Below are 22,741 nucleotides of genomic sequence, written 5' to 3' on the forward strand. Positions count from 1 at the left end.
CGAGTGTTCTCGAGATCTTAGCATCGATGCGTACTGAACCACAATGCTGTACCGTTCTTGACTATTCCGCCCAAGTGCTCATGCAGAAAGGCTTGCATGTCACGAGAAAAACTTCAATTCACAACCTTGCTCCAACAGAGAGCCATAGATTTGCACATTTTATGTGCCCACTCTTTACACCACCAGCGCCTTGCAAATACACCATAATTCGTTCAAAACATAGAGAAATCATCAAGCGAGTGTCGCTGTTTCAATTCATATACATGCGGAAAGAGGGGTTAGTGTGTGGTAAGATTTTTTTTCGAACAGACTTTAGATGTCCTGTTGCTGGAACGTTGAGCCGTTTTCGCTTCGTGCTTTAGGTGTTGGCTGATCGCCAAAATCAATCGTTTTATTTGGCATTGGTGTCGCTTGATCGTCAATTTCGAACTCCTTGATCGTATTGCCTGGGAGCTGCGGGAACAGCACCGGCGGTGTGATGTGCCCTCGGCTAGATGGTCGTTCGGGTTCAGGATGAGAATGCTCGGAAGATGTCCTCATACCCTTTCGCGGTTGTACAGAGCCGAGGATGACGGTGTCTTCTTCGGCGATCCGCAAACCCTCCATGCGACCTTCGAGTACCTCGAGTGACCTACGCAAACTACCAGGTTCCGCCAGGCGATCTTCGTTGAATGAGATGACGCTACCCCGACTATTAGTGCGAAGCATCTCATGACCAAGCTTTGAGCCTGTGCGTGTCGGTCGGGGTGACTTCTGCCGCCCGTGGAGGTTTCCGAGTTCTTCGTCTTCGTCATCGCCTTCCTCAGCACCTCCAGTGATGTTACGCACTTTCTCGACAGACCCACGCTTTGTGCGAGTCAGTTCTGGTATAGTCTGACGCTCAATTAGCGGCTGTTGAGATGTGGCAATGTCATTGAAATCAGGTGGTGCGGATTCAGTGTGCAGAAGTCGAGGAATGACAGACTGTACAGGAATGTGCATGTCACTTGTGCTATCTCCTGTTATGCCCAGGCCGCCACGTGTCCAGTCATCCGTCCCAGTTCGTGATATAACAAATGGGATGTCGTCGTTCTTTACGGATTCCATGTCACTGAAGAACCCGCCACTGCTGATTGAATCCCCACGAGTAGATCCCTGCAGTGATTCTAGCATTGTTGGTATACTACTAATTGAGCTTGGACTGTCCTGAGGGCGTTGCAGAGGTAAATTCAATGGCATGGTAGGCTGGTAATCTTTCGGTGGCGGCTTCCATGAGCAGAATTTGCAAAGTGCTTCTGTCAATTTAGTGATAGTAGGCGGTTTTTGTAACAAAGCGTCGAATTGGTGCTCTTCTGGTAAATCTTTAAGATAGCCAGTAATGCAAACAATTGGAGTATGGGTATTGGCACTTTTAGTGTCCCTGATCATTCTCGCTACATCAACACCATTAGTCAGAGGTAATTTGTACTCAGTGAAGATGATGTCGTATTGTATCTGGGTTACGGCATAGCCTATTGCTTGCGGCCCTGTTGTCGCAGTGATCGTCCTGCATCGGAGCTTCTCAAAGAGTTTCTCCATGACCATCTTCGAGACAGGATGATCCTCACAGATCAGGATATCAAGCGGACGATAAGCAGGACCTTCGAGTATGTTGAATTGCGACATTCTTCTGGAGCTCTGGCGTTTCCGTTGGACTTTGAGCAGCGCTTTTGCGTGAGCAGTATTCTCATTGTCGGAGGAAGATGGCGATTGGTCTCGAGTGAAAAGTTGGCTGCGCCGTTTGTGATGCCCAGGTACGAACGGCTCTCTTAGTTGTCCTTCACTGTCCTGTGACCCCACTGTGTGTGAACGATTTCTGCCAGGTGTGCCCGGCTGCAAGGTGGAGTTCAGCGGTTTTGCGGGTGATATCGATGATAGTCTTTTCACAGGCGAAGCGGTGGATTGTGGCACTCTTGCAGCAGATGGATCGTAGACAGTTGAATTTTGCAAATTGCTTGAGTTCGACGAGCCTGAAGTCTTCCGTCTTTCGTGGTGAACGGATGCGTACTGCAGCATAGGAGAACCTGGTTGGGAACCTCGACTTGGCGAGGCATTGGCGCTTGCAAATCCCGAAGGTGAACTAGGTCGAGGATGCTTGTTAACTGATAGAGCCCTTTGCACAGGCATAGGAAGCATAGGACTGCCCTCTATGGAAGGTGTTGGAGATGTGACTGAAGGTGTCGGTATTGTCGAGGCAGGCTGGGACAGTGACGAGCTAGCAGAATGCATGGACTGAGCTGAACGAGCTTGAGCCTGCATTGTCTCTTTCCGCATCTTTTCCACGATGTCCTTGTTTGCTTTTTCAAGCACAGGCAAGTTCTTGAAGTTAAAATTCCCGAAATCATCGGCAATAACAGGCTCACTCAAACGTCGACTCCTCGAGTCCCGCGCAATATGAGGTGGAATGTGCAAGGGCATCAGCCCTCTCTTTACGGACGATATCTGGCTTCGAGCTCTGAATAGTGCATCGTGTGGTCGGTCGGGATACTCGCTTCCAGCAGATGTGCTTAGTGGAGGTGACATTGCGTCTTCCATCTCTTCAGGGAATGCTTGTAATGTTGCACCTCGACTGTCGAAATACTCTGTATCCTCGGGATTCTCTGGGTTTGGCACGAACTGCGCTTCATCTTCCAGAAGAGTCTCCCAATTAATGTCCGAAAACCATGGATGGGCCTGTATCTCGGCACCACCACTAGGGTATTTATCCTCCGCATTTGCTCCTAGCCTCTTTTGCGGATCAAGCTGTATGAGCTTGTTGATAAGATCTTTAGCATCGTCTGACACTTCGACCTCATCATCATCCTCTGGCCATGCAATACGGCGATTTAGGATATTGTCAAAGACCTCTTCAGTAGTAGGAGCATTAAAGGGAGGACTGCCGTACAAGAACTCGAAAAGGATGCAACCCAGAGACCACCAGTCGCACATCTCATCTTGAGTGGTGCCACGTATAGTTTCGGGTGCCAGATAATCGGGAGTACCAACGAATCTTTTCCCATTCTCTTGAGGATCGAAAAGAGCAGTCGGTGGTGGCAACATTTGTGAGCCAGCCATATGAGCCTGTGAAATGTTGCTCACAGACTGCGATAGGGGTATTAGATCTGGAGATGCGCTTGCCTGCGACAATGTCTCCTCCTCAATGGAAATGTGCTTATGATACATGGAAAGTGGTCTTCCACCTTCGTTGCTATCACTGAGACCAAGTCCGGAGAAGGACTGAAGTAAGTCGTGAGTAGAGAGACTACCACTATCACTTCTGTAACCAGAAGCTCTGCGTGAGAAGTCCCTACTCGATGACGTCTCCCGGTTGAGACTAAAATATGACGGTTGATCAAGTCCACCAGCCAAGGAGGGAGTCATCAACGGCGTCTGTCCTGGAGAAGGACCAGTATTGTAGTCGAAAGAGGCCGACCGAGACGTGGGTCCTGATATTTGAGATGAGAAGTGTCCATGCTTGAACAATTCGGGATCTGGCTCCTCTGGGCTCTTTAGCGCACGCTTCTGTCGACCTACAAGACCCATACGGGATAAGCCAAAATCAGTCAGTTTGAGGTGACCTTTTGAGTCGATCAACAGGTTGTCGGGTTTGAGATCTCGGTGCACGATCCCGCGACTATGAAGGTGCTCGACTCCTAGTACCACCTCAGCAACGTACTTCTTTGCCCAGTCTTCTGTCAAACCGCCAAGGATCTTGACAAGAGATGCACAATCCCCTCCGTTCAGATATTCCATTACCAAGAACAGATAATCCTTGCTCGAGAATGTCCAGTAGAGTTTTGCAACAAAGTCGCTTTCACCTTGCCACATCATAATGGCCCTTTCCGCCTTCACGTTAGTGACTTGATTTTTGGCTACCATGTCGTTCTTGCGTAGTACTTTGATCGCGAAATACTCTCCAGTCAACTTCTTCTTTGACAAGTATACACTACCAAATGCACCTTTACTGATTGGCTTGACTATCTCAAAGTCTTTGATCGACGGTGGTTGAGCTCTAGGTTGAGGATGAGCGACTGAAGACAAGCGTGGTGACAGTGGAATTTTCACATCTGAGGAGTGTATCGATGATTGTCTTCTGTGATGTGGGTGGTGGTAATGAGGGCTTGAAGGAAACTCCCCAGAAGTAAGCAAGGGTGAGACGATCGGTGACTGTGTGGATGCATCAACGCTAGGTAAGCGGCCTTTAGTTGCTCGTAGAGGGCTAGCAGGCACATGTGGAAGGTGACTCGGCGAGTGTCCCCGATGTGGTGACGCCGAGCTCAAGCCGTGCAAATGCATGCTTCGGCGCTTTCTATTTCTTAAGCTTGCAGATCGGCTCAATGACAACTCAGCTGAAGGCGCAGGAGAATCCATGCGTCGTTCGTACGCAGAGCTCGATATTGACGGCGAGCTGCTGTCGCTTACTTCACCTTCGTCTGGAGCAGTATACATTGAACGACGTTTGTGAAGCGGTTGAGGTTGCTGAACGAGGTTGCTTTTTGTAGACTTTGGTGTTGGGCATTCTTGAGGACTGCTTGAGCCTGTCGACACAGCTTGCGAAGATGGACGACGGGCATCCACGAGCTGCGCAGGGGCATCAAGCGTGTTTCGGAGAGCAGATGCCATCGATCTTAGCTGTGGTCTAGACTGTGACCTCGTGACTTCAGGTTCTTCGATTGGAGCCTCCACAGGTGTAGGTTCAGTAACGACAGCAAGCTCGTCCTCAACAGGAGGGCTCATATCGTCCATCTCAAGTTCGTCCTCACTCGCACTCGATTCGCCGTCAGCAATGCGTTGCGCTTTTGCAAGAGCTTCGAAAATACAAGCGTCTACTTCAGCAAGGTATTCTTGTCGAATACGTTCGCTGTACTCAAGTATAAACTGATGTCGATGTACTGCTTCGACTTTGGCTCGAGCTAACTTCTCCGTATCGGCGTTCAGAGCTGCGAGACCGGGTTCAATATCGACGGTGCTAGGTGACTGCCAATGCATGATCTGACTGATTCGCGATTCAGAAACAGGCGATTGAGTTCGAAACTCATCGCCATCTTCGCTCTTGGTATCTTTGATAGACGGCACATTGATCTCGATCGCTGTATCGCAAAGGTCAAGAAGGAGTTCCACCACTCTCACGAGGGGTCGGCGCACGATGAAAGAGGAACGACCTCTTGTATGACCCGGACCAGCAGTCGATGGGCTTCGAGACCGAGCCGGACTAGGATTCTGTGATCCAGCGAGAGAGGAGAGGGCCGAAGCTGAGGGCGATGAGCCGATCGGCATGCCCTTGTACTCCGGCTGAGGAGGAAGTGGTGTGTTGTCGCCAGATCGACTTTGGCGTGTATCGAAAGCATCGAGTACCTTGACGATAGCGTGACGATGTTCTGTCAAGCCCTCTTGCACCATTTGAATGTCCATCTCGGATTTGTGTTCTTGGACGCACAAATCAGAGTGCCTTTCGAACCACCAAGGGACAATTGAGCGCTCACAGATGCGACAGACAATGGGTAGTGGTGGTGGATGGTTAGCAGGGTCATTAGCACCAGCTTCAGTGAGTTCGGAAAGGTAGTTGGCAAGGAGCTCGGCACCGACACCCAACATCTCGACCAGAACTCTGGGAAACTCTACCTCAATGTGGATAGGTTCGGCAGCGGGTTGTAACATCCACATAGTATGGGTTTCTCCTCCGGTAGCGCGGTCCCAGACCATGATACCTTGTCCCTCAAGTTCAAGAAGGACTTGTTCATCCCGTGTATTATTCTGACCATCTTCGAGGCTCTTCTCTGACTGACTGGATTGGACATCCAGCATGGGACCAAGAGCTCCAGACTCTGAGGTTGTGATGGCGAATTTGACATACTGACTTTTCGAGTCGTTGGATTTCAGTGCAGTGATAGCCTTGGTGAAGACATCTTTGTCGCCTTGTATATACTGAGATATCGGCTTGCCTTTGACGTTCTCCAGTTGTGTTCCAACGACATCGGTCCACGAAGGGCTAACCCACCGAACAATTCCATCCAGGCTGAGGTCGAGTATGATATTTCTTGTTTGTTCAGCAGCATCCTTGAGCTCTCTAGTTCCTTCTTGAATGTCTTGACTCAAGCTTCTTTCCATCATAACCTTGTGTGGTTCGGGACCAACACCAGCATCGTATTTGAGGGCAGCCACGGTAGGTGACTGAGCAAATTGGCGATTGGAGCCATCCTGGGCCATTCCTGCAGCAGGATGTGCTGTACAACCTCTTCGTTCAACAGTGTGTCGGCTGGCATAGACATGCAACACAGCGTGTTGTAGTGCTATCTCGCCATGATTTTCCTTCGACTTGCAATTTCAGCGTGGTGTGGGACACGCTTCTCGCTATTGACAGGGTAGTGAGAGTTGTACAGACAGGTGTTGCTGGTCAGACAATTAGGCGCAATGCGTGGACAGAATTGTGTGTAGTGCTTGAAGGAGGACACCAGTCGTCTGAAGCTATTTGCAAAAGCACTGGGTCGTGTTCTCGAAGTTCGACTGAGGAGATAGTAGTGGAGATCGCTCGCTATTGGCAGTAACAAGGTGATAGCGGACGTTAGAGATCGCTACACTACCGTCGTGGAGGATCCCTGGACAGAGGTCGACAAAGAAAGCACAATTCTGCCGCAATGGAGCAGTGTACTATGGAGATCGGCAGGACCGTATGGTGTTTCCGTCGCACGCCAGCAGCGCTTTCTGGGGCGTAAAAGTTTCAACGACGGCATGCATAAGAAACGACCATCGACAAGCAAGTGAGTGGCTCGATGTGCTCTAGACGACAGAATGCGGGGGCTTGAAAGCAACAGCATTGGCTCTCGTAATGCACCTAAAAAGCTCATCAAGGCTTTATTCCTGCTAGAGCACTTTGAGCTCTAGCGTCGAGATCAAAACGCTGGCTTATTGCTTGTCGATAAAAGCTGCTAATCAGCGCCCTCCAGAAATTCTCCTCCTGCAAGAATACGCACTCGGTTTCGTAAACAATTTGTTTTCTTCAATAATGCTCGTTTCTTCGAACACTCATTTCTATATGTATTGTTTCAACAACGCGAGCGTGGGCGGCCAGGGCATGTTATGAGATACGGGCAATTTTGCAGATACTGTCATATTCGGCATTGCGAGAGACCCTGTACTTGAACATAGTACCCCCCGGTCGTGGCTGCCACAGAATATGTAGAGGGCTTTTCGCCGGAGACCACGTCCCCGCCCTTGCTTGATCACCATACTCTTTGCTTTCTGAAACTCAACACATCGTACCCCCTGCTTTCCGCTCTCTTTACTTTCGAACAATTTGTTTGAAGAAATGCCCTCTTACGATACGAGTATAGCCGATCTACCACACAGTCTTCGTCATTGTCCCAGCGAGTGACGACTTTCGAACCTTGCTGGAGTTCCTCATGCACGAATCATAAGCTAATGCTGGTCGAAAATCAATGCTCGAATAAAGAACAATGAAAGCACCAAGCTCAGCTGACCCATTGTTCGGCTCGACAAGCTCACCAATCACTGATTGCCCTGATATGCGCTCTATCATCCGTAACGCTCTGTGCTTCCGCAGGGTTGTTCCTGCTTGCTGATACGCATTGTGGCTCGTCTGGCAAGTCTGTTGAATAAAAGTGCCGTGAGCGTCTGCTGGAAGTCCGTGGCTTGCTTACATATCTATGTAGTATGGCAGTTCGCTTGACACGCTTTCCACCTAAGCATCTCGACGATCACAAGGAGCATCTCATGCAACCTGAAACGACTTGTCAATCACCATCCACTAAAGACTTTCTACCACATCTTGCGTGCATATGAGGGAAACCAAAGTGATGTCAGTTGTATTACTCTATATTGTGCTGCTGCTTCGTCGAGACCATATGAGATGCGACAGGTCCTGTCAACAACTGCAACAGCCGTTGTGCAGAAAGTCTGACGGTAAGGCAGTCTTGAGCAATATCCCGGCTTCCAACCCTTCCCAGGAAGCTGCCAGCCAATCATTGATTCTGTCATGCGAGTCATCGACATTTGAACCGGATCTTGCACTATGCTAAGGCCTCATCTCCAGCTGCTCGTAGTTGATAGAGGCCCTCCTTTGAGCTACGAGGATTGCCAGCTGTTGACATACAAGTTTTTTGTCATACAAACCGTGCTTTACTATACTCTCACGAGACTTTGGGTGACCATCCTGGGGGGCTGTTCCAGGTCTGCAATAGACTTCTCCCCCTCTAGAAGGGCCGACTGGCTCTGCTTGCAAGATTCGCACATACCGCCTTGCAAATTGTGTAGTACAAAATGCAACATCCTGCCCTACCAACGCAGCATGACTTTGTGAGGACACCACGAATCCTAGATCCTGGGAACCATGTGTACTCTTCTCTGACTCGACCGACGCTCTGAGTTGGATATCTTTGTATATGTACTATTGCTTGTTGTGGATCTGTACACGTATTTGCTATGCACATGACCATACCTAGCTCGTTCGGTTGTCTGCTTCAAGTTGCACCCTCAAATTCCTGGGTGACCACACACTCAAAGCCGTGGCTCGATGAAGGTACTTACTGCATCTTCTTCTGCTCACCACCATCTTGTATAAACGCCTTGTACCATTTCACGCTCCTTACCAAGCCCTCCTCAACCCCAATCACAGGTTCATATCCACATCTTCTTTTTATCTTCTCGCAGCTGAAATACCTGTCGATACAGCTGTATACCACTGTCTGTCGACTGATTCTTCCTTTACGACCCGTCAACACTCCAGCTAACTCAGCCGCTGCACCAACAAGCCATGCGAAGCTCTCGGGTAATGCTCTAACGCCCGTGTTTTGTCCTCCGACCACAACGCCTTCCTTGCCAAAACGACTGTACAGAAACCTCGTCAAATCCCAGAAGTATGCGGGTTGATCGTTCGTCACGATAAATGCTTCGCCATCGATCTTTTCGTGCTCTAGAATGCCACCATCAGCCTGTCCCTTGTCATTTATTCTTTGATCAGTAGTCAGTAATCCCTCCGCCACAAGCAGCAGACCCAGCGCAACATTCCCAACATATGTAGTATCAAACAAATTATCACCCTCTCCCAACTGCAAGTTCAGCTGCCATCCCGGCGCATCAGCTCCCGTCTTCGTTATACTGTACGCAAACCCACCCATATCGCCCTCTCCTATTATGCCAGCGGGCCGCACCGCCGCTGTCAACATCCCACCGTACTCTGAGCTCTTGTTCGCCTGTAGCACCAGCTGCTCAGCTATGGCTTTTGTCTCCGAGTAATACTCCACTTTGTTCGGTACGTGCAACGGATACCTCTCGTCCGCATTTCTGAGATTCGACTGCGTATCGTGTATCACTGAGGACGACGATGTGTGGACAAATGCCTTACACCGCTTCTGCTGCCCGTCCCTCGACCATGACCCGTGAACTCCGCCCGCGACTTCAAGCAGCGTCCTTGTCCCATCGATATTAACCTTGCGCAATACAGCATGTGATGCCGTAAACTGCGGACTCGCCGTGTTAATCACCACGTCTGGCTGGACTTTCTTGAACACATCTAGTAACTGCGCGACATCCGTGATATCTGCTTCGTGGTATGTACAGCCTTGTATCCTGTTCCTGGTGCATTTCAAGTCAAGGACATGTACTGTTGTGCCGGACTGATCGAATGAAGGGTATCGCGATTGTAAGGACGGGTAGTCGTAGGAATAGCGACCTTTATTAGGGCCTAAGGATAATGGAGCGGGAGGATCGTTCTGTTCGGAAGGGAAGTTGAGAAGTTGGTCGACTAGGTGACGACCTACGAAGCCGCAGCCGCCGACGACGAGGACCGTGCCGAGGGCTTTAGGGGAAGGCTGTTTGCGAGGTCGCTCCATGGGAGACGTTGAGTTTGTCGGCTGAACGTAGAATTTATACAAGTGGGTGCACTCGTTCGCGGAGCAGGTCGGCTAGGTTGCAAGTGAGAGTGCTAAGCACAATTTAATCGAGACAGCTAAAATCACGACGACTAGTGGTTACTTCCAAGAAACATGAATCAGTGATAGTTACCCCAGATCGTCCATGGTATATCAGTTATGCATTTCCAGTAAATTTCAACGATTGTGTGGGGGTGGAAAATGGGATCGGAAAGAGCCTATCAACGTGGCGTGTGGGTTTAAACGGTGATTATGCAGGCACTTCCAGATAAGGTTCCGCCACTGCCCGCCTGGAACTTGGAAAGCTAACGTACGTGTACGCGACGCACTGTTGATATGACGAAGTCGATGTATACATTTCGTCTTCTCTGCCTCGTCCATGTGATTGACACAATTATGAGCTATGTTCTTGCAATTTTTTTGCTGCCCATGCTCTGTCCAGATGCCCGAAAGAACCCATTCGCCTGCTCAGAAAAATACTATACTGCCCCACAGATGCCAGCAGCTCTAACCTATAGACCATCCGATATCCCCTTTAGGCGCCATGCTGAGTAAAATCGACGACAGAATTGGTAAAGTAATGCTAGAGTAAATGTTCCGGTCACTCAGCAAAGTCCAAGCTATCTTGAGCGGAACGTCGTTGTGATCTGTTGTACTTTTTCTTATCATCAGCAGAACCGAAGAATAGTTTCGCGACCTCTGGATTGACAATTGTACGTGGGTCGTACGGAGGGCACTCCTCTTCAATCGCATGAACAATCATCTGAATATGGTTCTTCATCTCGTCAGGCTTGTTGGCTTGGTAGCAGAGGATACCGTCTTTCGAGACACGATGATGATACATTGGCGTTACCACCTGAACTCGGGGTTGTTCCTCAGGAAACCTGACGCTGATTGAGACCCTAATCTTGAAAACACCACCGTCCAGATTCGACTCCGGCCTTCCGAAATAGGTCATTATCCAGACAAAGGGATTATCATTCTCAAGTTCAAGATCGATATTTGGGATTCCACCATTGGTCTGATTGTGCTTCACGACATTGAACTGGCCCTGCATGGCGTACGCCTTGCTGGAATCTCGTTGTTTGACAATTAAGCCATCCTTGGCCCAGTTGGCGGTCTCTTGCTGAATGACCTCTTTGACACGAAGCAGTCTCTTGCCTAACTGAACGTATTGAAAGGTGCCACTCATAGTATTGCTACCACCTTCGAATGGCATGACCTCGAAATTGTCGCCTTCTTTGTATTTTGGCGCTTCGGCCTCGATAGTGTTCAAATAGGTCTCATAATACCATAGGAAGCGACGCTTTTGCCAGTCATTGAAGGGTTCCCACTTGATCTTCGGTTTGCCGTCTTCGCCTTCGTCCTCCTCAGAATCACTAGTGTCCGAGTGCCATTTCTCGAGATCTGCCGGCTTTGCTAAGGAGCCATCAGACTGTATACCGAACATGTGTTCCAGCTTTTGAAGCACGGCGATGCGAATAGTCTCATGTCTGATTTTAGCACAGTAGGCATCGTTCTTTTTCTTATCTTCATCAGTCGTGCGTCCTTCGAAACCGGGCTCATTCGCGTAGGGGTCGTTAGACATCAGGCTTTGAATGGACCACAAGACTGACTCAAGACCTTGTGCTGAGGACCACTCTTCGCCAGGGAGTTCGCCCTGCCATGTACCGAGGATGGAGAGACAAACCTTCCCGCCAGCATAAATGTTTGGATTGAATCTCGTCCTACCATTGTTGGTTGTCTTTGCATCGACCTTGGGTGGTTTGGAGGGATAGTCGGGTCCGAACTTCACGGAGAACTCGAAGAAGCCATATTCGTAGGGCGAGCCCGGTGTTCCAAGGATCAGAGCTTTGAGGTTTCGGATATCTTCGTCCTGGTGTGCGACAATTATGGCTGCTGAATGTCAGTGGTCGCATTTGCAAAAGTGAGGCTCACTCACATAGATCATTGCTTGATTGTAGACCTTTGATCTCCTACTACAGGTGAGTTGACTCGCGAATGAGGGCGACAAAGCTCTCTCTCACCTTGGCAATGCGCAGTAGTGACTGGTTGGCCATCTAGAAGGCTGATAAGTAGTGGAAGCTGGTCTTCAATTCAATTGCAAGTGGTGAAGAAGATGGTGAAGAATGGGCGACACTTTCACGAGATAGTACCATACTACAGGAAGAGACTTGGAGAGTTTGTTCAGGTTGGGAGGTAGGATTTCACTGTCTACCTTGGAAACAGTCATTAACACCAAACGGCTGAAACTTGTGCTGCGGCAACGAAGAAGATACGAAAGGCCTGACATCCAAGTTCAGCATCCACATGCAGTGTTTCGAGTGACCCACCCCACTGTCGCGACTTACTATTGGTGGCATCGTTCCAGGCAGCTGCCCTAATAAAGCCTGGCCGCAGGCAAATCGTCGCCTGGAGTACTTCGTGTATACAGCGTTTGCACTCGAAACCTTCAGAACAGCGATACATAATATTTACATGCGAATCAGTACAGTGATTTCATGACAGACCAGCTGCGGGGCTGGTTTCAGGCTAAGCAGGTACAAGAACTCGAATGGGACGAGCACCATCCTCGCTCGTTAGCAACCAAACCCAGAAGCAGCATTCTTACCAGCCAAATCTGTTTGACTCACCATACCACAATTGGAATACGCAGCATGATAATCTCGAGGATAGTTACGTGTCTGTCAGTGTCTATCGCTGTCTGATGAGGAGAGAAGACACTGTGCTACTGTGATTTGAGTACCAGTAGTGCATGGGTATTTTTGCATACTACGTAGCGCTTCTCAATCGTCCATGTCGTAGCACAGTCTATTTCCGAGAGTTGTAAGTCGATGCTACCCATATATCGCAAGCTGTAATAATGAACAAAGTGTTTCATAACCATGTCGTTGCTGCTCGACAATCTTTGCAGTCTTGAACATCCATAGTGGAAGCAGGAAGCTGCGACGAACACGTGACCTTTGGGCTTTGAATAGGTGCCGGCTTCATGGCCAAGGCCCCGTCTAGTACTTTGACTGCGCTGCTCGAACACAACGACCGCATACACGCTCGACTGTCACCATCAGCTGCACAGAGAACATATTTTCGCGTTGCTGTCCAGTGTCGCATCGTGATCGCCCTCATTCTACGCCGCCGTCCACTCGACAATCCATCCGGCCCCTGTTGATCGTCCTCGAGACCTATCGAACCCTACGCCCTGGGTCAAGACTTTGGAATTGGCTTACAGCAGCATAGCCACCACCCTGTTCGCGTCGGCGGTTCGATCTGGTTACAGTGTGGTAGTTCTGTCATGTTGGATATTACATAAATTGACTGCCGTACGGTCACTGTCTGTGGATCGGGACGACAACGTTGACCCTGCGCTTCCTTGAAGTTACAACCACACCTCTGTCCACCACCACGCTCGTCTTCCCGACTTTCCTGTACTATTTGTGCAAGGTTTTGCTTCAGATCGTGGATCAGACAGGTAAGCCGCCACTTCTGGAGCATGAAGGCTTCGTCAGCGCGTGTCTCAGTCCTCGGTTACAGTGATATGTCTAGCCGAAGTATAAACATCTGACGCTTGCGAAAGTATATTTTTGAACAGCCGTATCGTACCCATGGATAGCAGAAACACCCAGCCGTATGCCAATGGCAACCAGCAGCAAGAAAGTGCTGGTAATCGCCAGTCGTCCGACAGCAGGATCGGTCGCAAGAGGTCACAAGAAAAAGATGGGAAGGGCCGTAGCAGGTCGCGAACAAACTCAAACAAAGGTCATCGTACCTGCAAAAAGTGCGGAGAGGCACTGACGGGTCAATTTGTGCGAGCTTTAGGTGGTACATTTCATTTGGACTGCTTCAAATGCAGGGATTGTGGTCAGATTGTGGCTAGCAAGTTCTTCCCTGTGGATGAGGAGGACGGATCTGGTCAATTCCCCCTTTGCGAAACCGACTACTTTCGACGTCTAGATCTGCTGTGCTTTGAGTGTGGTGGTGCTCTACGTGGTTCCTACATCACTGCCCTGGAGCGCAAGTACCACATCGAACACTTCACCTGCTCTGTATGTCCAACAATTTTCGGTGCTCAGGACAGTTACTACGAACACGATGGCAAGGTCTATTGCCACTACCACTATTCCACACAATTTGCTCAACGGTGCAATGGTTGTCAGACTGCCATTCTTAAGCAGTTTGTTGAGATCTTTCGCAACGGTCAAAATCAACATTGGCATCCCGAGTGCTACATGATACACAAATTCTGGAACGTTAGACTCGCCCCTGGTGGCCCTGCTTTACCTCGACCCGATATCAGCCTACCTGTCAACGATGACCAACGAGAACTAGTCAAGGAAGATGAAGAGAGAATGGAAGAGAAGGTATATCGAATATGGAGCATATTGTCCACCTTTGAGGAATCCTCCGCGTCATGCATATCGGAGATGCTGCTACACGTCAGCAATGGGGTATACATTGACGGCATAATCGTTGCCCGCAAATTCATATGGCATGTCGATATATTGTTCAGCGCAATAGACAGCCTCGCTGGTCTCGTCATCGAGCATGGACTCAAGGAACTTGCTTATGGACGTGAAGCCAAATTGCTTTGCAAAAAGGTTGTCGCTTTCTTCACTCTTCTTTCCAAAACACAGGAGACGGGTGTCCGTAAATTAGGCGTTACTCAGGAGCTCCTGTCTCTGGTCACTGGACTTGCACATTACCTCAAACTTTTGATTCGTATTGGCTTGCAGGGCGCTCTGAAGCTGGAAAGAGAAAAGAGCACTACCGAGGGTCTCAATGCCTTCTTGGACGAATTGGCGGACCTCGAAACAATCAAAGAGAATGAGATGAAGAACTTGGATCTCAATGAAAGCACAGCAGGACTCGCGCATCAAGAATCAGATTGCTGCGCTTATTGTCGAGATCCCATCGACGACGAATGTGTAATGATATATGGCAAGCGCTGGCACATCAAACCTCCTCACCTGAGTTGCAGCACATGTACAAGAGACCTGACTCACGACTTGGCCAGTGCTGTCTATAGTGGACAGGAGGACAAAGTCTATTGTATCAACCACTCCTCGCGCGCCCAGGAGACTGTTTCCGGATTCTCACACGTCACCAAGCTTCAGCAGTATGTTTTCCTACTCAAGGTCGCACTAGCCAGACTGCTTGAAGTGCTGAAATCTGGTGGCGCCTTGCCACATACTTCGGATGATCCCAATCTTACACCCTACGATAATACGGAGGGGCATCGACTTTCACCAAAAACAGAGCGGGAAAGGAAGATGGGATCAAGATCAAAGTCATATGCTGGCGCGTCACGAGAGCTGCCCCCAGAAGAGTCTTCTTTGCAGCAGACGGTTGGTGAAATGAAGCGGTTGCGCTCCACTAGGAATGAGAGAACCTTGTCAACCACTTTTCGCAAGGCTAGGGAGTCGCGTATACTCGATGGACCGACAGGAGTCCAACCCGGCTCGCCTGGCAGCCATGATGTGGACGATCGATTCAAGCACAATTTCCGCATCGTCGACGATCGTCCAGGCGAGAACAGGAACAAGAACAGCTTGGTCTTTGGGTCGAATCACGATGGGTTGACGCTCGATGATATTCCGAGAATTGTCGCTGCCGAGCAGGCTAAAGAGCAGCGACCGAACGCGTCTCGTTTCGCAGGTGAGAATCTCCTCGCTCGTAACGATCAACCCAAACTTATCAGCCCAAGTCAACGCCGCTCGACAGGTCACGATCTCCTCGCGCACGATGCCGCGGCATTGAGAACGAAACGCTATTTTTCGGAGTTATCAGCACTCGAGTACCTCATTGTACGGACCGTCGCCGTCATCACCATGCAACCTCTATTAGAAAGCAACGGCTTCACAATGGAAGAGCTTTTGTCGTTAATCGAGACTCGAAAGACAACATTCTGGGGCAAGGTTAGCAAAGCTTTGAAAAGTGAGCCTAAGACGAAGAAGAAGGGCGTTTTTGGTATCGCAATCGAGTCTCTGGTTGAACGTGAAGGTGCTGAGTCAACCAATGGTATCGGACCAGGCGCACTCAAGGTCCCCACCATCGTCGATGATGCCGTGGCTGCTATGAGACAGATGGACATGTCAGTCGAAGGTGTCTTCCGAAAGAATGGCAACATTAAACGATTAAAAGATACAGCCGAAGCCATTGACAACAATCAAAATCCTGACCTCGGCAAAGAAAATGCTGTCCAAGTAGCAGCTTTGCTAAAGAAATTTCTACGAGATATGCCAGATCCACTGATGACCTTCAAACTACACAAACTTTGGATTGCGTCTCAGAGGATAGAGGCGGAGAGTGATAGGATAAGAGTGCTACATTTAATCTGCTGTTTGTTACCCAAATGCAATAGAGACACCATGGAAGTTCTCTTCGCCTTTCTCAAGTGGGCTGCGTCGTTCTCACAGGTGGACGAAGAATCTGGCAGTAAGATGGACATCCACAATCTAGCCACGGTCATGGCACCGAACATCCTCTACGCGCCCCCACCGAAGCAGGGTAAACAGGTCCCTTACGTGCCACAGGTCGATGAAAGCTTCTTAGCCATCGAAGCTGTTAATCTGCTAATCAAATACAACGAAAATTTCTGTGAGGTAAGTCAAGAGCTCAAGGTGTATTTCATGTATCGCGAACCTGTACTAACCAAGGTGCAGGTACCTGAAGATTTACAGTCTATTCTTACAGATAGTTCTTTGCATACAGCGTCCGCGGATATGAGCACGAAAGAGATCTTGGCGCGATATGGCGATATTGTGCAAGGCCATGTACAATCACAGAAGGCTGTCGCGGCTGCAGACGCGCCAGCACAATCTGCTGCCAGTTCTCAAAAGCCGAACGGCTTGGCAATGCGGATTGATCAAGACGCGAATCAAAATGCGGCATTGTCGAAACAGAGTTCGGCACGGCCAGTACAGAACCAATTTCCACAAAATAATTCAAATCACAGTCTCGGAGCTCCTCACGCGCCATATACACAACAACGTGCTGGAAGTCAGAGTAGTCAAGAAGACTATAGCTCCGGCAATTATCGATCGAGTTATCACGGAAAGACACCGGGAGTCGCGTCATAGTGGTAACGACTTGCGGATCAAGTCGGTCAAAGATACTCACAATTTCGAGAGCTGCCCAGCGCAGACGAAGCATGCTCACGACCTTTTCACAGCGGGACAACCCGCGTCTTTCGCGACCACGTTCTGTTTAGCCATCGCTGGAATAAAAGGGATGCAAGAGTGTGCAGCTCTCGCGCGACGGCAGCCAGCTACTCTTGCCTGGTGATGCACATTACATCATGATCATGCACAAAACCATACTCCGATGTTCACAAAAGTACACTCATTGTGTGGGATGATACTGCTATGATACATGGCTGGACTCGCAATTCGAGTGCGAAGTGTGCTTCATAGGAGTCTGTCGGCCCGACTCAATACGGTCTGGGTCAAAGCGTGCATGAAGACAATATCTCCTCTGGAATTGAATCGTACCGAGGCTAGAAGCCTTGGTGAACACAATCAAGCAAGCAGCATGAAACTTCATCGCATGAAAAGATCGCTAGTTCTCTTCGAAAAGAGACGAAATTAGAGGTCCAGGAGATCAAAATCAGGAAAATTGTCTAGGTACTAGCAACCCTAGTGGAATGGGGGCTTGATGCATAAGTGACATGAAGGGAGCCTTTGATAGTGCTTGTTAAAAACGATAGCTCGAGGCATCGAAGGGGAAATTCAATTCTAATGAATCCAATTGGTACAAACCATCTATACGTTCACTTTTATGTGATAGGTCGCGCTTACATGTTCTGAGGTTGGCCGACTCTTATGATTTTTGATATGGCTAGATTATACTTATAACTATTGCTGCTGCTCACGCTCAGCTATGACCCTCCGGAGCGCTCTTTCTAGTGCGGCCAAGGCTTCATCGGCAATTTGATAGTGTATCACGAGCCTCTCGCTCCTAACCGTGATGCCTTCTTCCTTGCCAATACGTATTAAGTCATCTATCCTGATCCCAGAGCTTTCCGCATCCAACCAAGCCATGTTCGTCTCAACGGGCCACGTCATTTTACCTCCTAGTTCCTCCCAAATTTTACCTATCCTCTGCGCTTTCTCATGACATACTCTCAATTTCCCGCCCTCGCCATTCGGTCCTGTACCGAAAGTCTCAGTGACTGCGGTCTGTGCCGCAGCTGCGATTATGCCAGCTTGCCTCGTGCTGCCGCCGAACATCTTGCGGATCCATTTGGCTTTCGTGATGAAGGCTTTGTTGCCGACGAGGAGGGAGCCGATCGGGGCACCGAGGCCTTTAGAGAAGCAGAGGGAGACACTGTCGAAGGGTTTGCAGTAGTCTGTGAGTGAAGTGTTGTTTGATGTTGAGGCTGCGGCTTCCCAGACACGAGCGCCATCGAGATGGAGGAGGATGTTGTTTTCGCGAGCGAATGCGGAGATATGATGAATTTCGTCGAGGGGCATGATGAGCCCGTTGAGGGTGTTTTCTAGACAAATGATTTTGGTGGGGCAGGAGTGGACATCGTTGGATATTATGATGCGTTTTTTGATGTCTTCGAGTGTTAGGTGGTGGTTGTTCTTGGGCTGGACGGGGATGAGTTGAGCGCCTGAGAGAGTAGCGATGCCGCCGGCTTCGTAGTTCACAATATGTGATCTGACGTCGCAGAGGACGGAGTGAGGTGGTGCGCCTAGATGGGCGCGGATTGCGACTTGGTTGCCCATGGTGCCGGACATGACGAGGAGGCCAGCTTCGTGGCCTGCTAGTTGGGCGATACTGGATTCGAGATGAGCTGTGGTGGGATCGCCCTTGTAGATGTCGTCTTCGAGTGAGCAGTTGGTGATGGCTTGGAGCATAGATAGAGTTGGAGTTGTTATGGTGTCGCTGTGGAAGTCGTATGCATTTCGTTGTGGTTGGTGCCAGGCTGTTGAGGTAGGATGAGTTTCCATGATTGTTTTGCTGGTATCGCCATTTGTCCCGTTCGTGGTGGATTTGTTGACGTTATTAGACTGGGTCTCCTCATGCTTAGAGACCGCCATAGTTGATGTTATTGTCCTGTAATGTTGGTAATGGTGACTGAAGCAATTGATGCTATCCTTGGCCGTGGTTTTTGCAAGAACTTTAGCTGCGAATCTTTGCTTGGAGCATATAGCCAAAAGTCTGCTCATTCGTCCTGATAATCGATTGTTGGTATACAGCTGTAACAGGATTGAGGTTGTATTATCTCATTTATCATTCTGGTGCTGAAAGGACAGTCCTTCGCTTCAAGTTCACCACAAAGATGAAGACTACTCCAAATCGTCAGCGATAGGCGGACTCTCCAGACTCCACTTCAAAATTGTGTATCAAACAGTATGAGTGTCTGCTTACCTGGATACGTACCACGACCGAACGCAACGTTGTCCATAGCAATCCTCGAAAGGCATTTTCCTCGTGTGCACCGAAAGATTTGAATGATCATGCTAAGATGCGCAGCGGATATTTGTTTGAAATGTTCATACAATACATAAGCCCGCTCTAAAGCTCTCTAGTCGGTCTAGCAGCACACATCGTACGCAATTCAAGGGACTGAATCACCCTGAAACGAATCTTCAAGCATTACTGACTGCGACTCATGGACATATGAAGTTGTAGAGGGTAGCTACAATCTGTGCAAGCACTTTACACGCGATCGCGCTTCCAGCTAATCGGAGTGGTGAGTCGCATACTAGTGCACCGCAGTCGCGACTGGACGCGTTCCCCGCAACTGCCCTTCATTTCATTCACGCTCACGCTCAATCAGCCGCTACATTCTCACGGAACACTTTCAGGATGCGAGGTGTACATGCTGCTGCAACATCAAACGTGAATCTGTATTGTGCGTCATGCGATACCCAGATCGGAATCTTCGAAAACGATTGGCTGCATCTGACTGATTCGTATGCTTACGCACAGAAGGAGGGTACATCTTTTAGTACAAAGGCTGGAAGGGAAACCAAGGTCGTTCCTCATGGATCCTCTCAACAGGCCGCTGAAGGTTGTCATATGGCCGAACTTTCCTGCAACCAATGCTCTGTAATGGTTGGACAATACTGCAGAAGTGCACCACATCCGAGCAAAGAGCATTTGGTTGACAGACAATTCTACAAACTGTCTAGGACTTATTTGAAAGATGCTCGGACCGCGAAGAAGCTGAAGTTTTATTTCAAGGATGGGCACAACGTCGAGCCGGTACGGTCAAAAAGTGTTAGATCCAGCATATTCCCCGAGTCCCAGCGACCATATCAGGCCAAGGCATCCTCGAGCAGTCATTTGCAGCTTCCTGCTCCATCACCACAGCAACAATGGTCTCGCCCCTCGCAAGAACCACTACATAGTATCGAACAACCAGTCATTGAGTATCGGGTTCACTCCGTAGAACACTCGTCCCCGATGTTGGTTGATAGTGCCCTAGGCTACCCGTCTATGACAGGTAACCTCGACGAGAATGGTACGTCAAACTTGGTGTACTCCAACGGTATGGCAGTAGTGGATGGCCAAATCAAGAATGAAGCCCAAAGGTTGACGCACATGGAAACACGCACGACGAGCAACGAGGAAAGACTGCAGAGAATGGACATAAGAATAAGCAGCTACACAAAACGCGCTGAAATCACGGAGAAACACGTTGCGTCCTGCGAAGCAAAGTGCGAGTATCAAGCTCTCCTAATTCGAAAGCAGGGAGAGATGATTCACGCACAACAAGATCAATTGGAATCGTTGACGCGAAAGCTAAAATCTTTGCAAAAAAACATGTCTGATCTACAGAATGTCATGATGGACAATCCAAATTCTCATTCGCGACACGATAGGTCCGGGCCCGACTCGCAGAAGCTTTTGAGCAGTCTCGAAGGTATGGTTCAGGCGATGCAAGCTGCTCACAATGAGGATAACGAAGTGAGGCTGTTGCGTAAGGAGAACGAGACTATAAAGACCCATTTGAGGGCGACAGCTAGGTCAGCTGATGCACAATTGTTACCGACACTGGAAGAAGCGGACATGAACAGTACAGAGGCCTCCACAGCGCTGGGCAAACGCAAGAGAATAGAGGAAATAGAAGGCCCTCAACATTTGTCCCGTCATAAGCCGGATCTATTACTTACATCCGAGGACAATATACAGTTGCCGACACCAGATACAACTCAATTGAGTGGGTACTCATCTCCGGACACCGAACATACCAGCAGCGCTGAGCAGGCAGGGGTTATAGCAGAGGAGCAATCCTTTCACACTGCTAAGAATTCCTTCCGGAGAGATGATAGTCCCTGTCCAATAACAAGCACTGCACAGAGACCTGTTGGACACAGTGTCCCAACAGGCACAGCAGATGCGCCTGCATCGATAGGGTACCAGCCAGGGAACACACCTTCTGCCAGTACACAGGATGAAGATGATGCAGCGCTAGGTCCTACGTTACCTATAGTCGTCAAACTTGACGATCACCACCGAGCACAAGCACAAGAGATTGGTAATGGCTTGTCGAATAATCCATTCTCGGGCCCGCATAGATCACCTCCTATAAATCCTGTACCATCACTGCAACCTAGCGAATGTACATCTAAAGTCGAGCCTTATTCCAACACGCCAATTCAAAGGTCCGTGGGTGCTTTCTCTACATCAACCCCTACATCACTTCTGCAAAGGCCCGTCAGTACCGGTTACAAAGGACCCTTTCCAGATTCATTAAATCGAGGTCAACGCCTCGGGGAGCTTGTCGCGAGGCGTCCTTTAGTGTCATCGCCAAAAGCTGATTCTACATTGCGAACACCCAGTTCTAGCATTCCACCTGCAACCCTGCCTCGCCTGGCGGTGCTCCAGCCCACACAAGGTATCAATCCGTCTTTAAGCACAGTTAATCGCAATATTGAGGTTAGCTCTTTGAAGAATGTCTCTAAGGCAGAGGCTATTGACTTCAGTGATGAAGAGAACAACGTACCTCCGACAAGTGTCACACCACCAGTGAATGCACTTGAACGTACTGCAGAACAAGTCAACGTGTCTGGATGTCACTCTAGATCTGTACTTGTCACCGTTCCGAAACACACAACAATGACAGACAAATCTCCAAATAAAGTCGACGAAGCCCAGCACAAGCAAGTTCGAAAAAGCTGGCCTGGTCAAAATTTGCCTTCCCAGGTTACTTCTGTGACCAAGAATCGTGGCCGAGCACCGAGTTCACAACCTCAATCAAAGCTGAGCTCTTCTGAAACTGCTACGAATAACATCGAAAACGATGACAATTGTGCATCTTGTGAAAAGACCGGCTGGCTCCTTTGCTGTGATGGCTGTCCCAAGGCATACCATCACCGTTGCCTAGACCCTCCAATGAAATTCAAGGACAAGATACAAGGAGACTGGTTCTGCCCAAAATGCACCTCGACACGAGCTCAACAAGGACTCCAAGCTTTGAATGGTATATCTGGGATAGCGGAGTTTGCCTAGTTAATGGACAATGGCAGAGAGCATTGATAGCGAACGTAGATATAGCTGATGTTACGAGTCATGTTTGCGGTGAGATGGCCTATGATTGCAGGTTTGCTGCTATATGTATCTGTTATACCAATATCAATCTGAGCTTCCGGCGTACTCCCCTGAATGAAAGGACCTTATGACGATGCAAATCAATAAATGCAGCACTCTTACTGGACCGGAGGTGTCTAAATATGTAATTACCAAGGGAACGCGGTCCGGGGATTATCTTCCCCGAAGATCGCGTCAGACACATGCAAGCACTTCTGCGAGTTGGTGCCTGTCGCGATAGATTTTTTGCTGGTGGCGCATTCCAGGTTGGGTTTCAGGCTGCGATTGCCCGAGTTTAGGGCTGCACCTAGTAAACA

At 49.2% G+C, this 22,741-nt stretch overlaps 6 protein-coding genes across 6 annotated transcripts; 2 read left to right on the plus strand and 4 right to left on the minus strand.

Moving 5' to 3' along the window:
* Positions 1-312: 312 nt before the first annotated feature.
* Positions 313-6,204, minus strand: RIM15 (rim15, signal transduction response regulator; the record flags this gene model as incomplete). Its single annotated transcript, XM_064899231.1, has 1 exon — positions 313-6,204. One exon carries the CDS (start codon positions 6,202-6,204, stop codon positions 313-315), a length of 5,892 nt encoding a protein of 1,963 aa, XP_064755188.1.
* A 2,333-nt stretch (positions 6,205-8,537) lies between these two features.
* ERG26_1 (erg26, C-3 sterol dehydrogenase) lies at positions 8,538-9,845 on the minus strand (the record flags this gene model as incomplete). Its single annotated transcript, XM_064899232.1, has 1 exon — positions 8,538-9,845. One exon carries the CDS (start codon positions 9,843-9,845, stop codon positions 8,538-8,540), a length of 1,308 nt encoding a protein of 435 aa, XP_064755189.1.
* A 640-nt stretch (positions 9,846-10,485) lies between these two features.
* Positions 10,486-11,944, minus strand: LTR64_004889 (uncharacterized protein; the record flags this gene model as incomplete). The annotated part of the gene is made up of 3 exons (XM_064899233.1): positions 10,486-11,780; positions 11,827-11,860; positions 11,912-11,944. 3 exons carry the CDS (start codon positions 11,942-11,944, stop codon positions 10,486-10,488), a joined length of 1,362 nt encoding a protein of 453 aa, XP_064755190.1.
* A 1,542-nt stretch (positions 11,945-13,486) lies between these two features.
* Positions 13,487-16,960, plus strand: rga1 (Rho-type GTPase activating protein Rga1; the record flags this gene model as incomplete). The annotated part of the gene is made up of 2 exons (XM_064899234.1): positions 13,487-16,483; positions 16,544-16,960. The coding sequence occupies 2 exons, from the start codon at positions 13,487-13,489 to the stop codon at positions 16,958-16,960; spliced, it is 3,414 nt and encodes a 1,137-aa protein (XP_064755191.1).
* Positions 16,961-17,734: 774 nt separating this feature from the next.
* On the minus strand, positions 17,735-18,925 carry LTR64_004891 (uncharacterized protein; the record flags this gene model as incomplete). Its single annotated transcript, XM_064899235.1, has 1 exon — positions 17,735-18,925. One exon carries the CDS (start codon positions 18,923-18,925, stop codon positions 17,735-17,737), a length of 1,191 nt encoding a protein of 396 aa, XP_064755192.1.
* Positions 18,926-19,697: 772 nt separating this feature from the next.
* Positions 19,698-22,346, plus strand: LTR64_004892 (uncharacterized protein; the record flags this gene model as incomplete). The annotated part of the gene is made up of 1 exon (XM_064899236.1): positions 19,698-22,346. The coding sequence occupies one exon, from the start codon at positions 19,698-19,700 to the stop codon at positions 22,344-22,346; it is 2,649 nt and encodes an 882-aa protein (XP_064755193.1).
* Between the last annotated feature and the right edge of the window lie 395 nt (positions 22,347-22,741).

The sequence above is a fragment of the Lithohypha guttulata genome, assembly GCF_036872675.1.
Source record: "Lithohypha guttulata strain CCFEE 5908 chromosome Unknown scaffold_3, whole genome shotgun sequence".
In the NCBI taxonomy this organism is placed as follows: domain Eukaryota; kingdom Fungi; phylum Ascomycota; class Eurotiomycetes; order Chaetothyriales; family Trichomeriaceae; genus Lithohypha; species Lithohypha guttulata.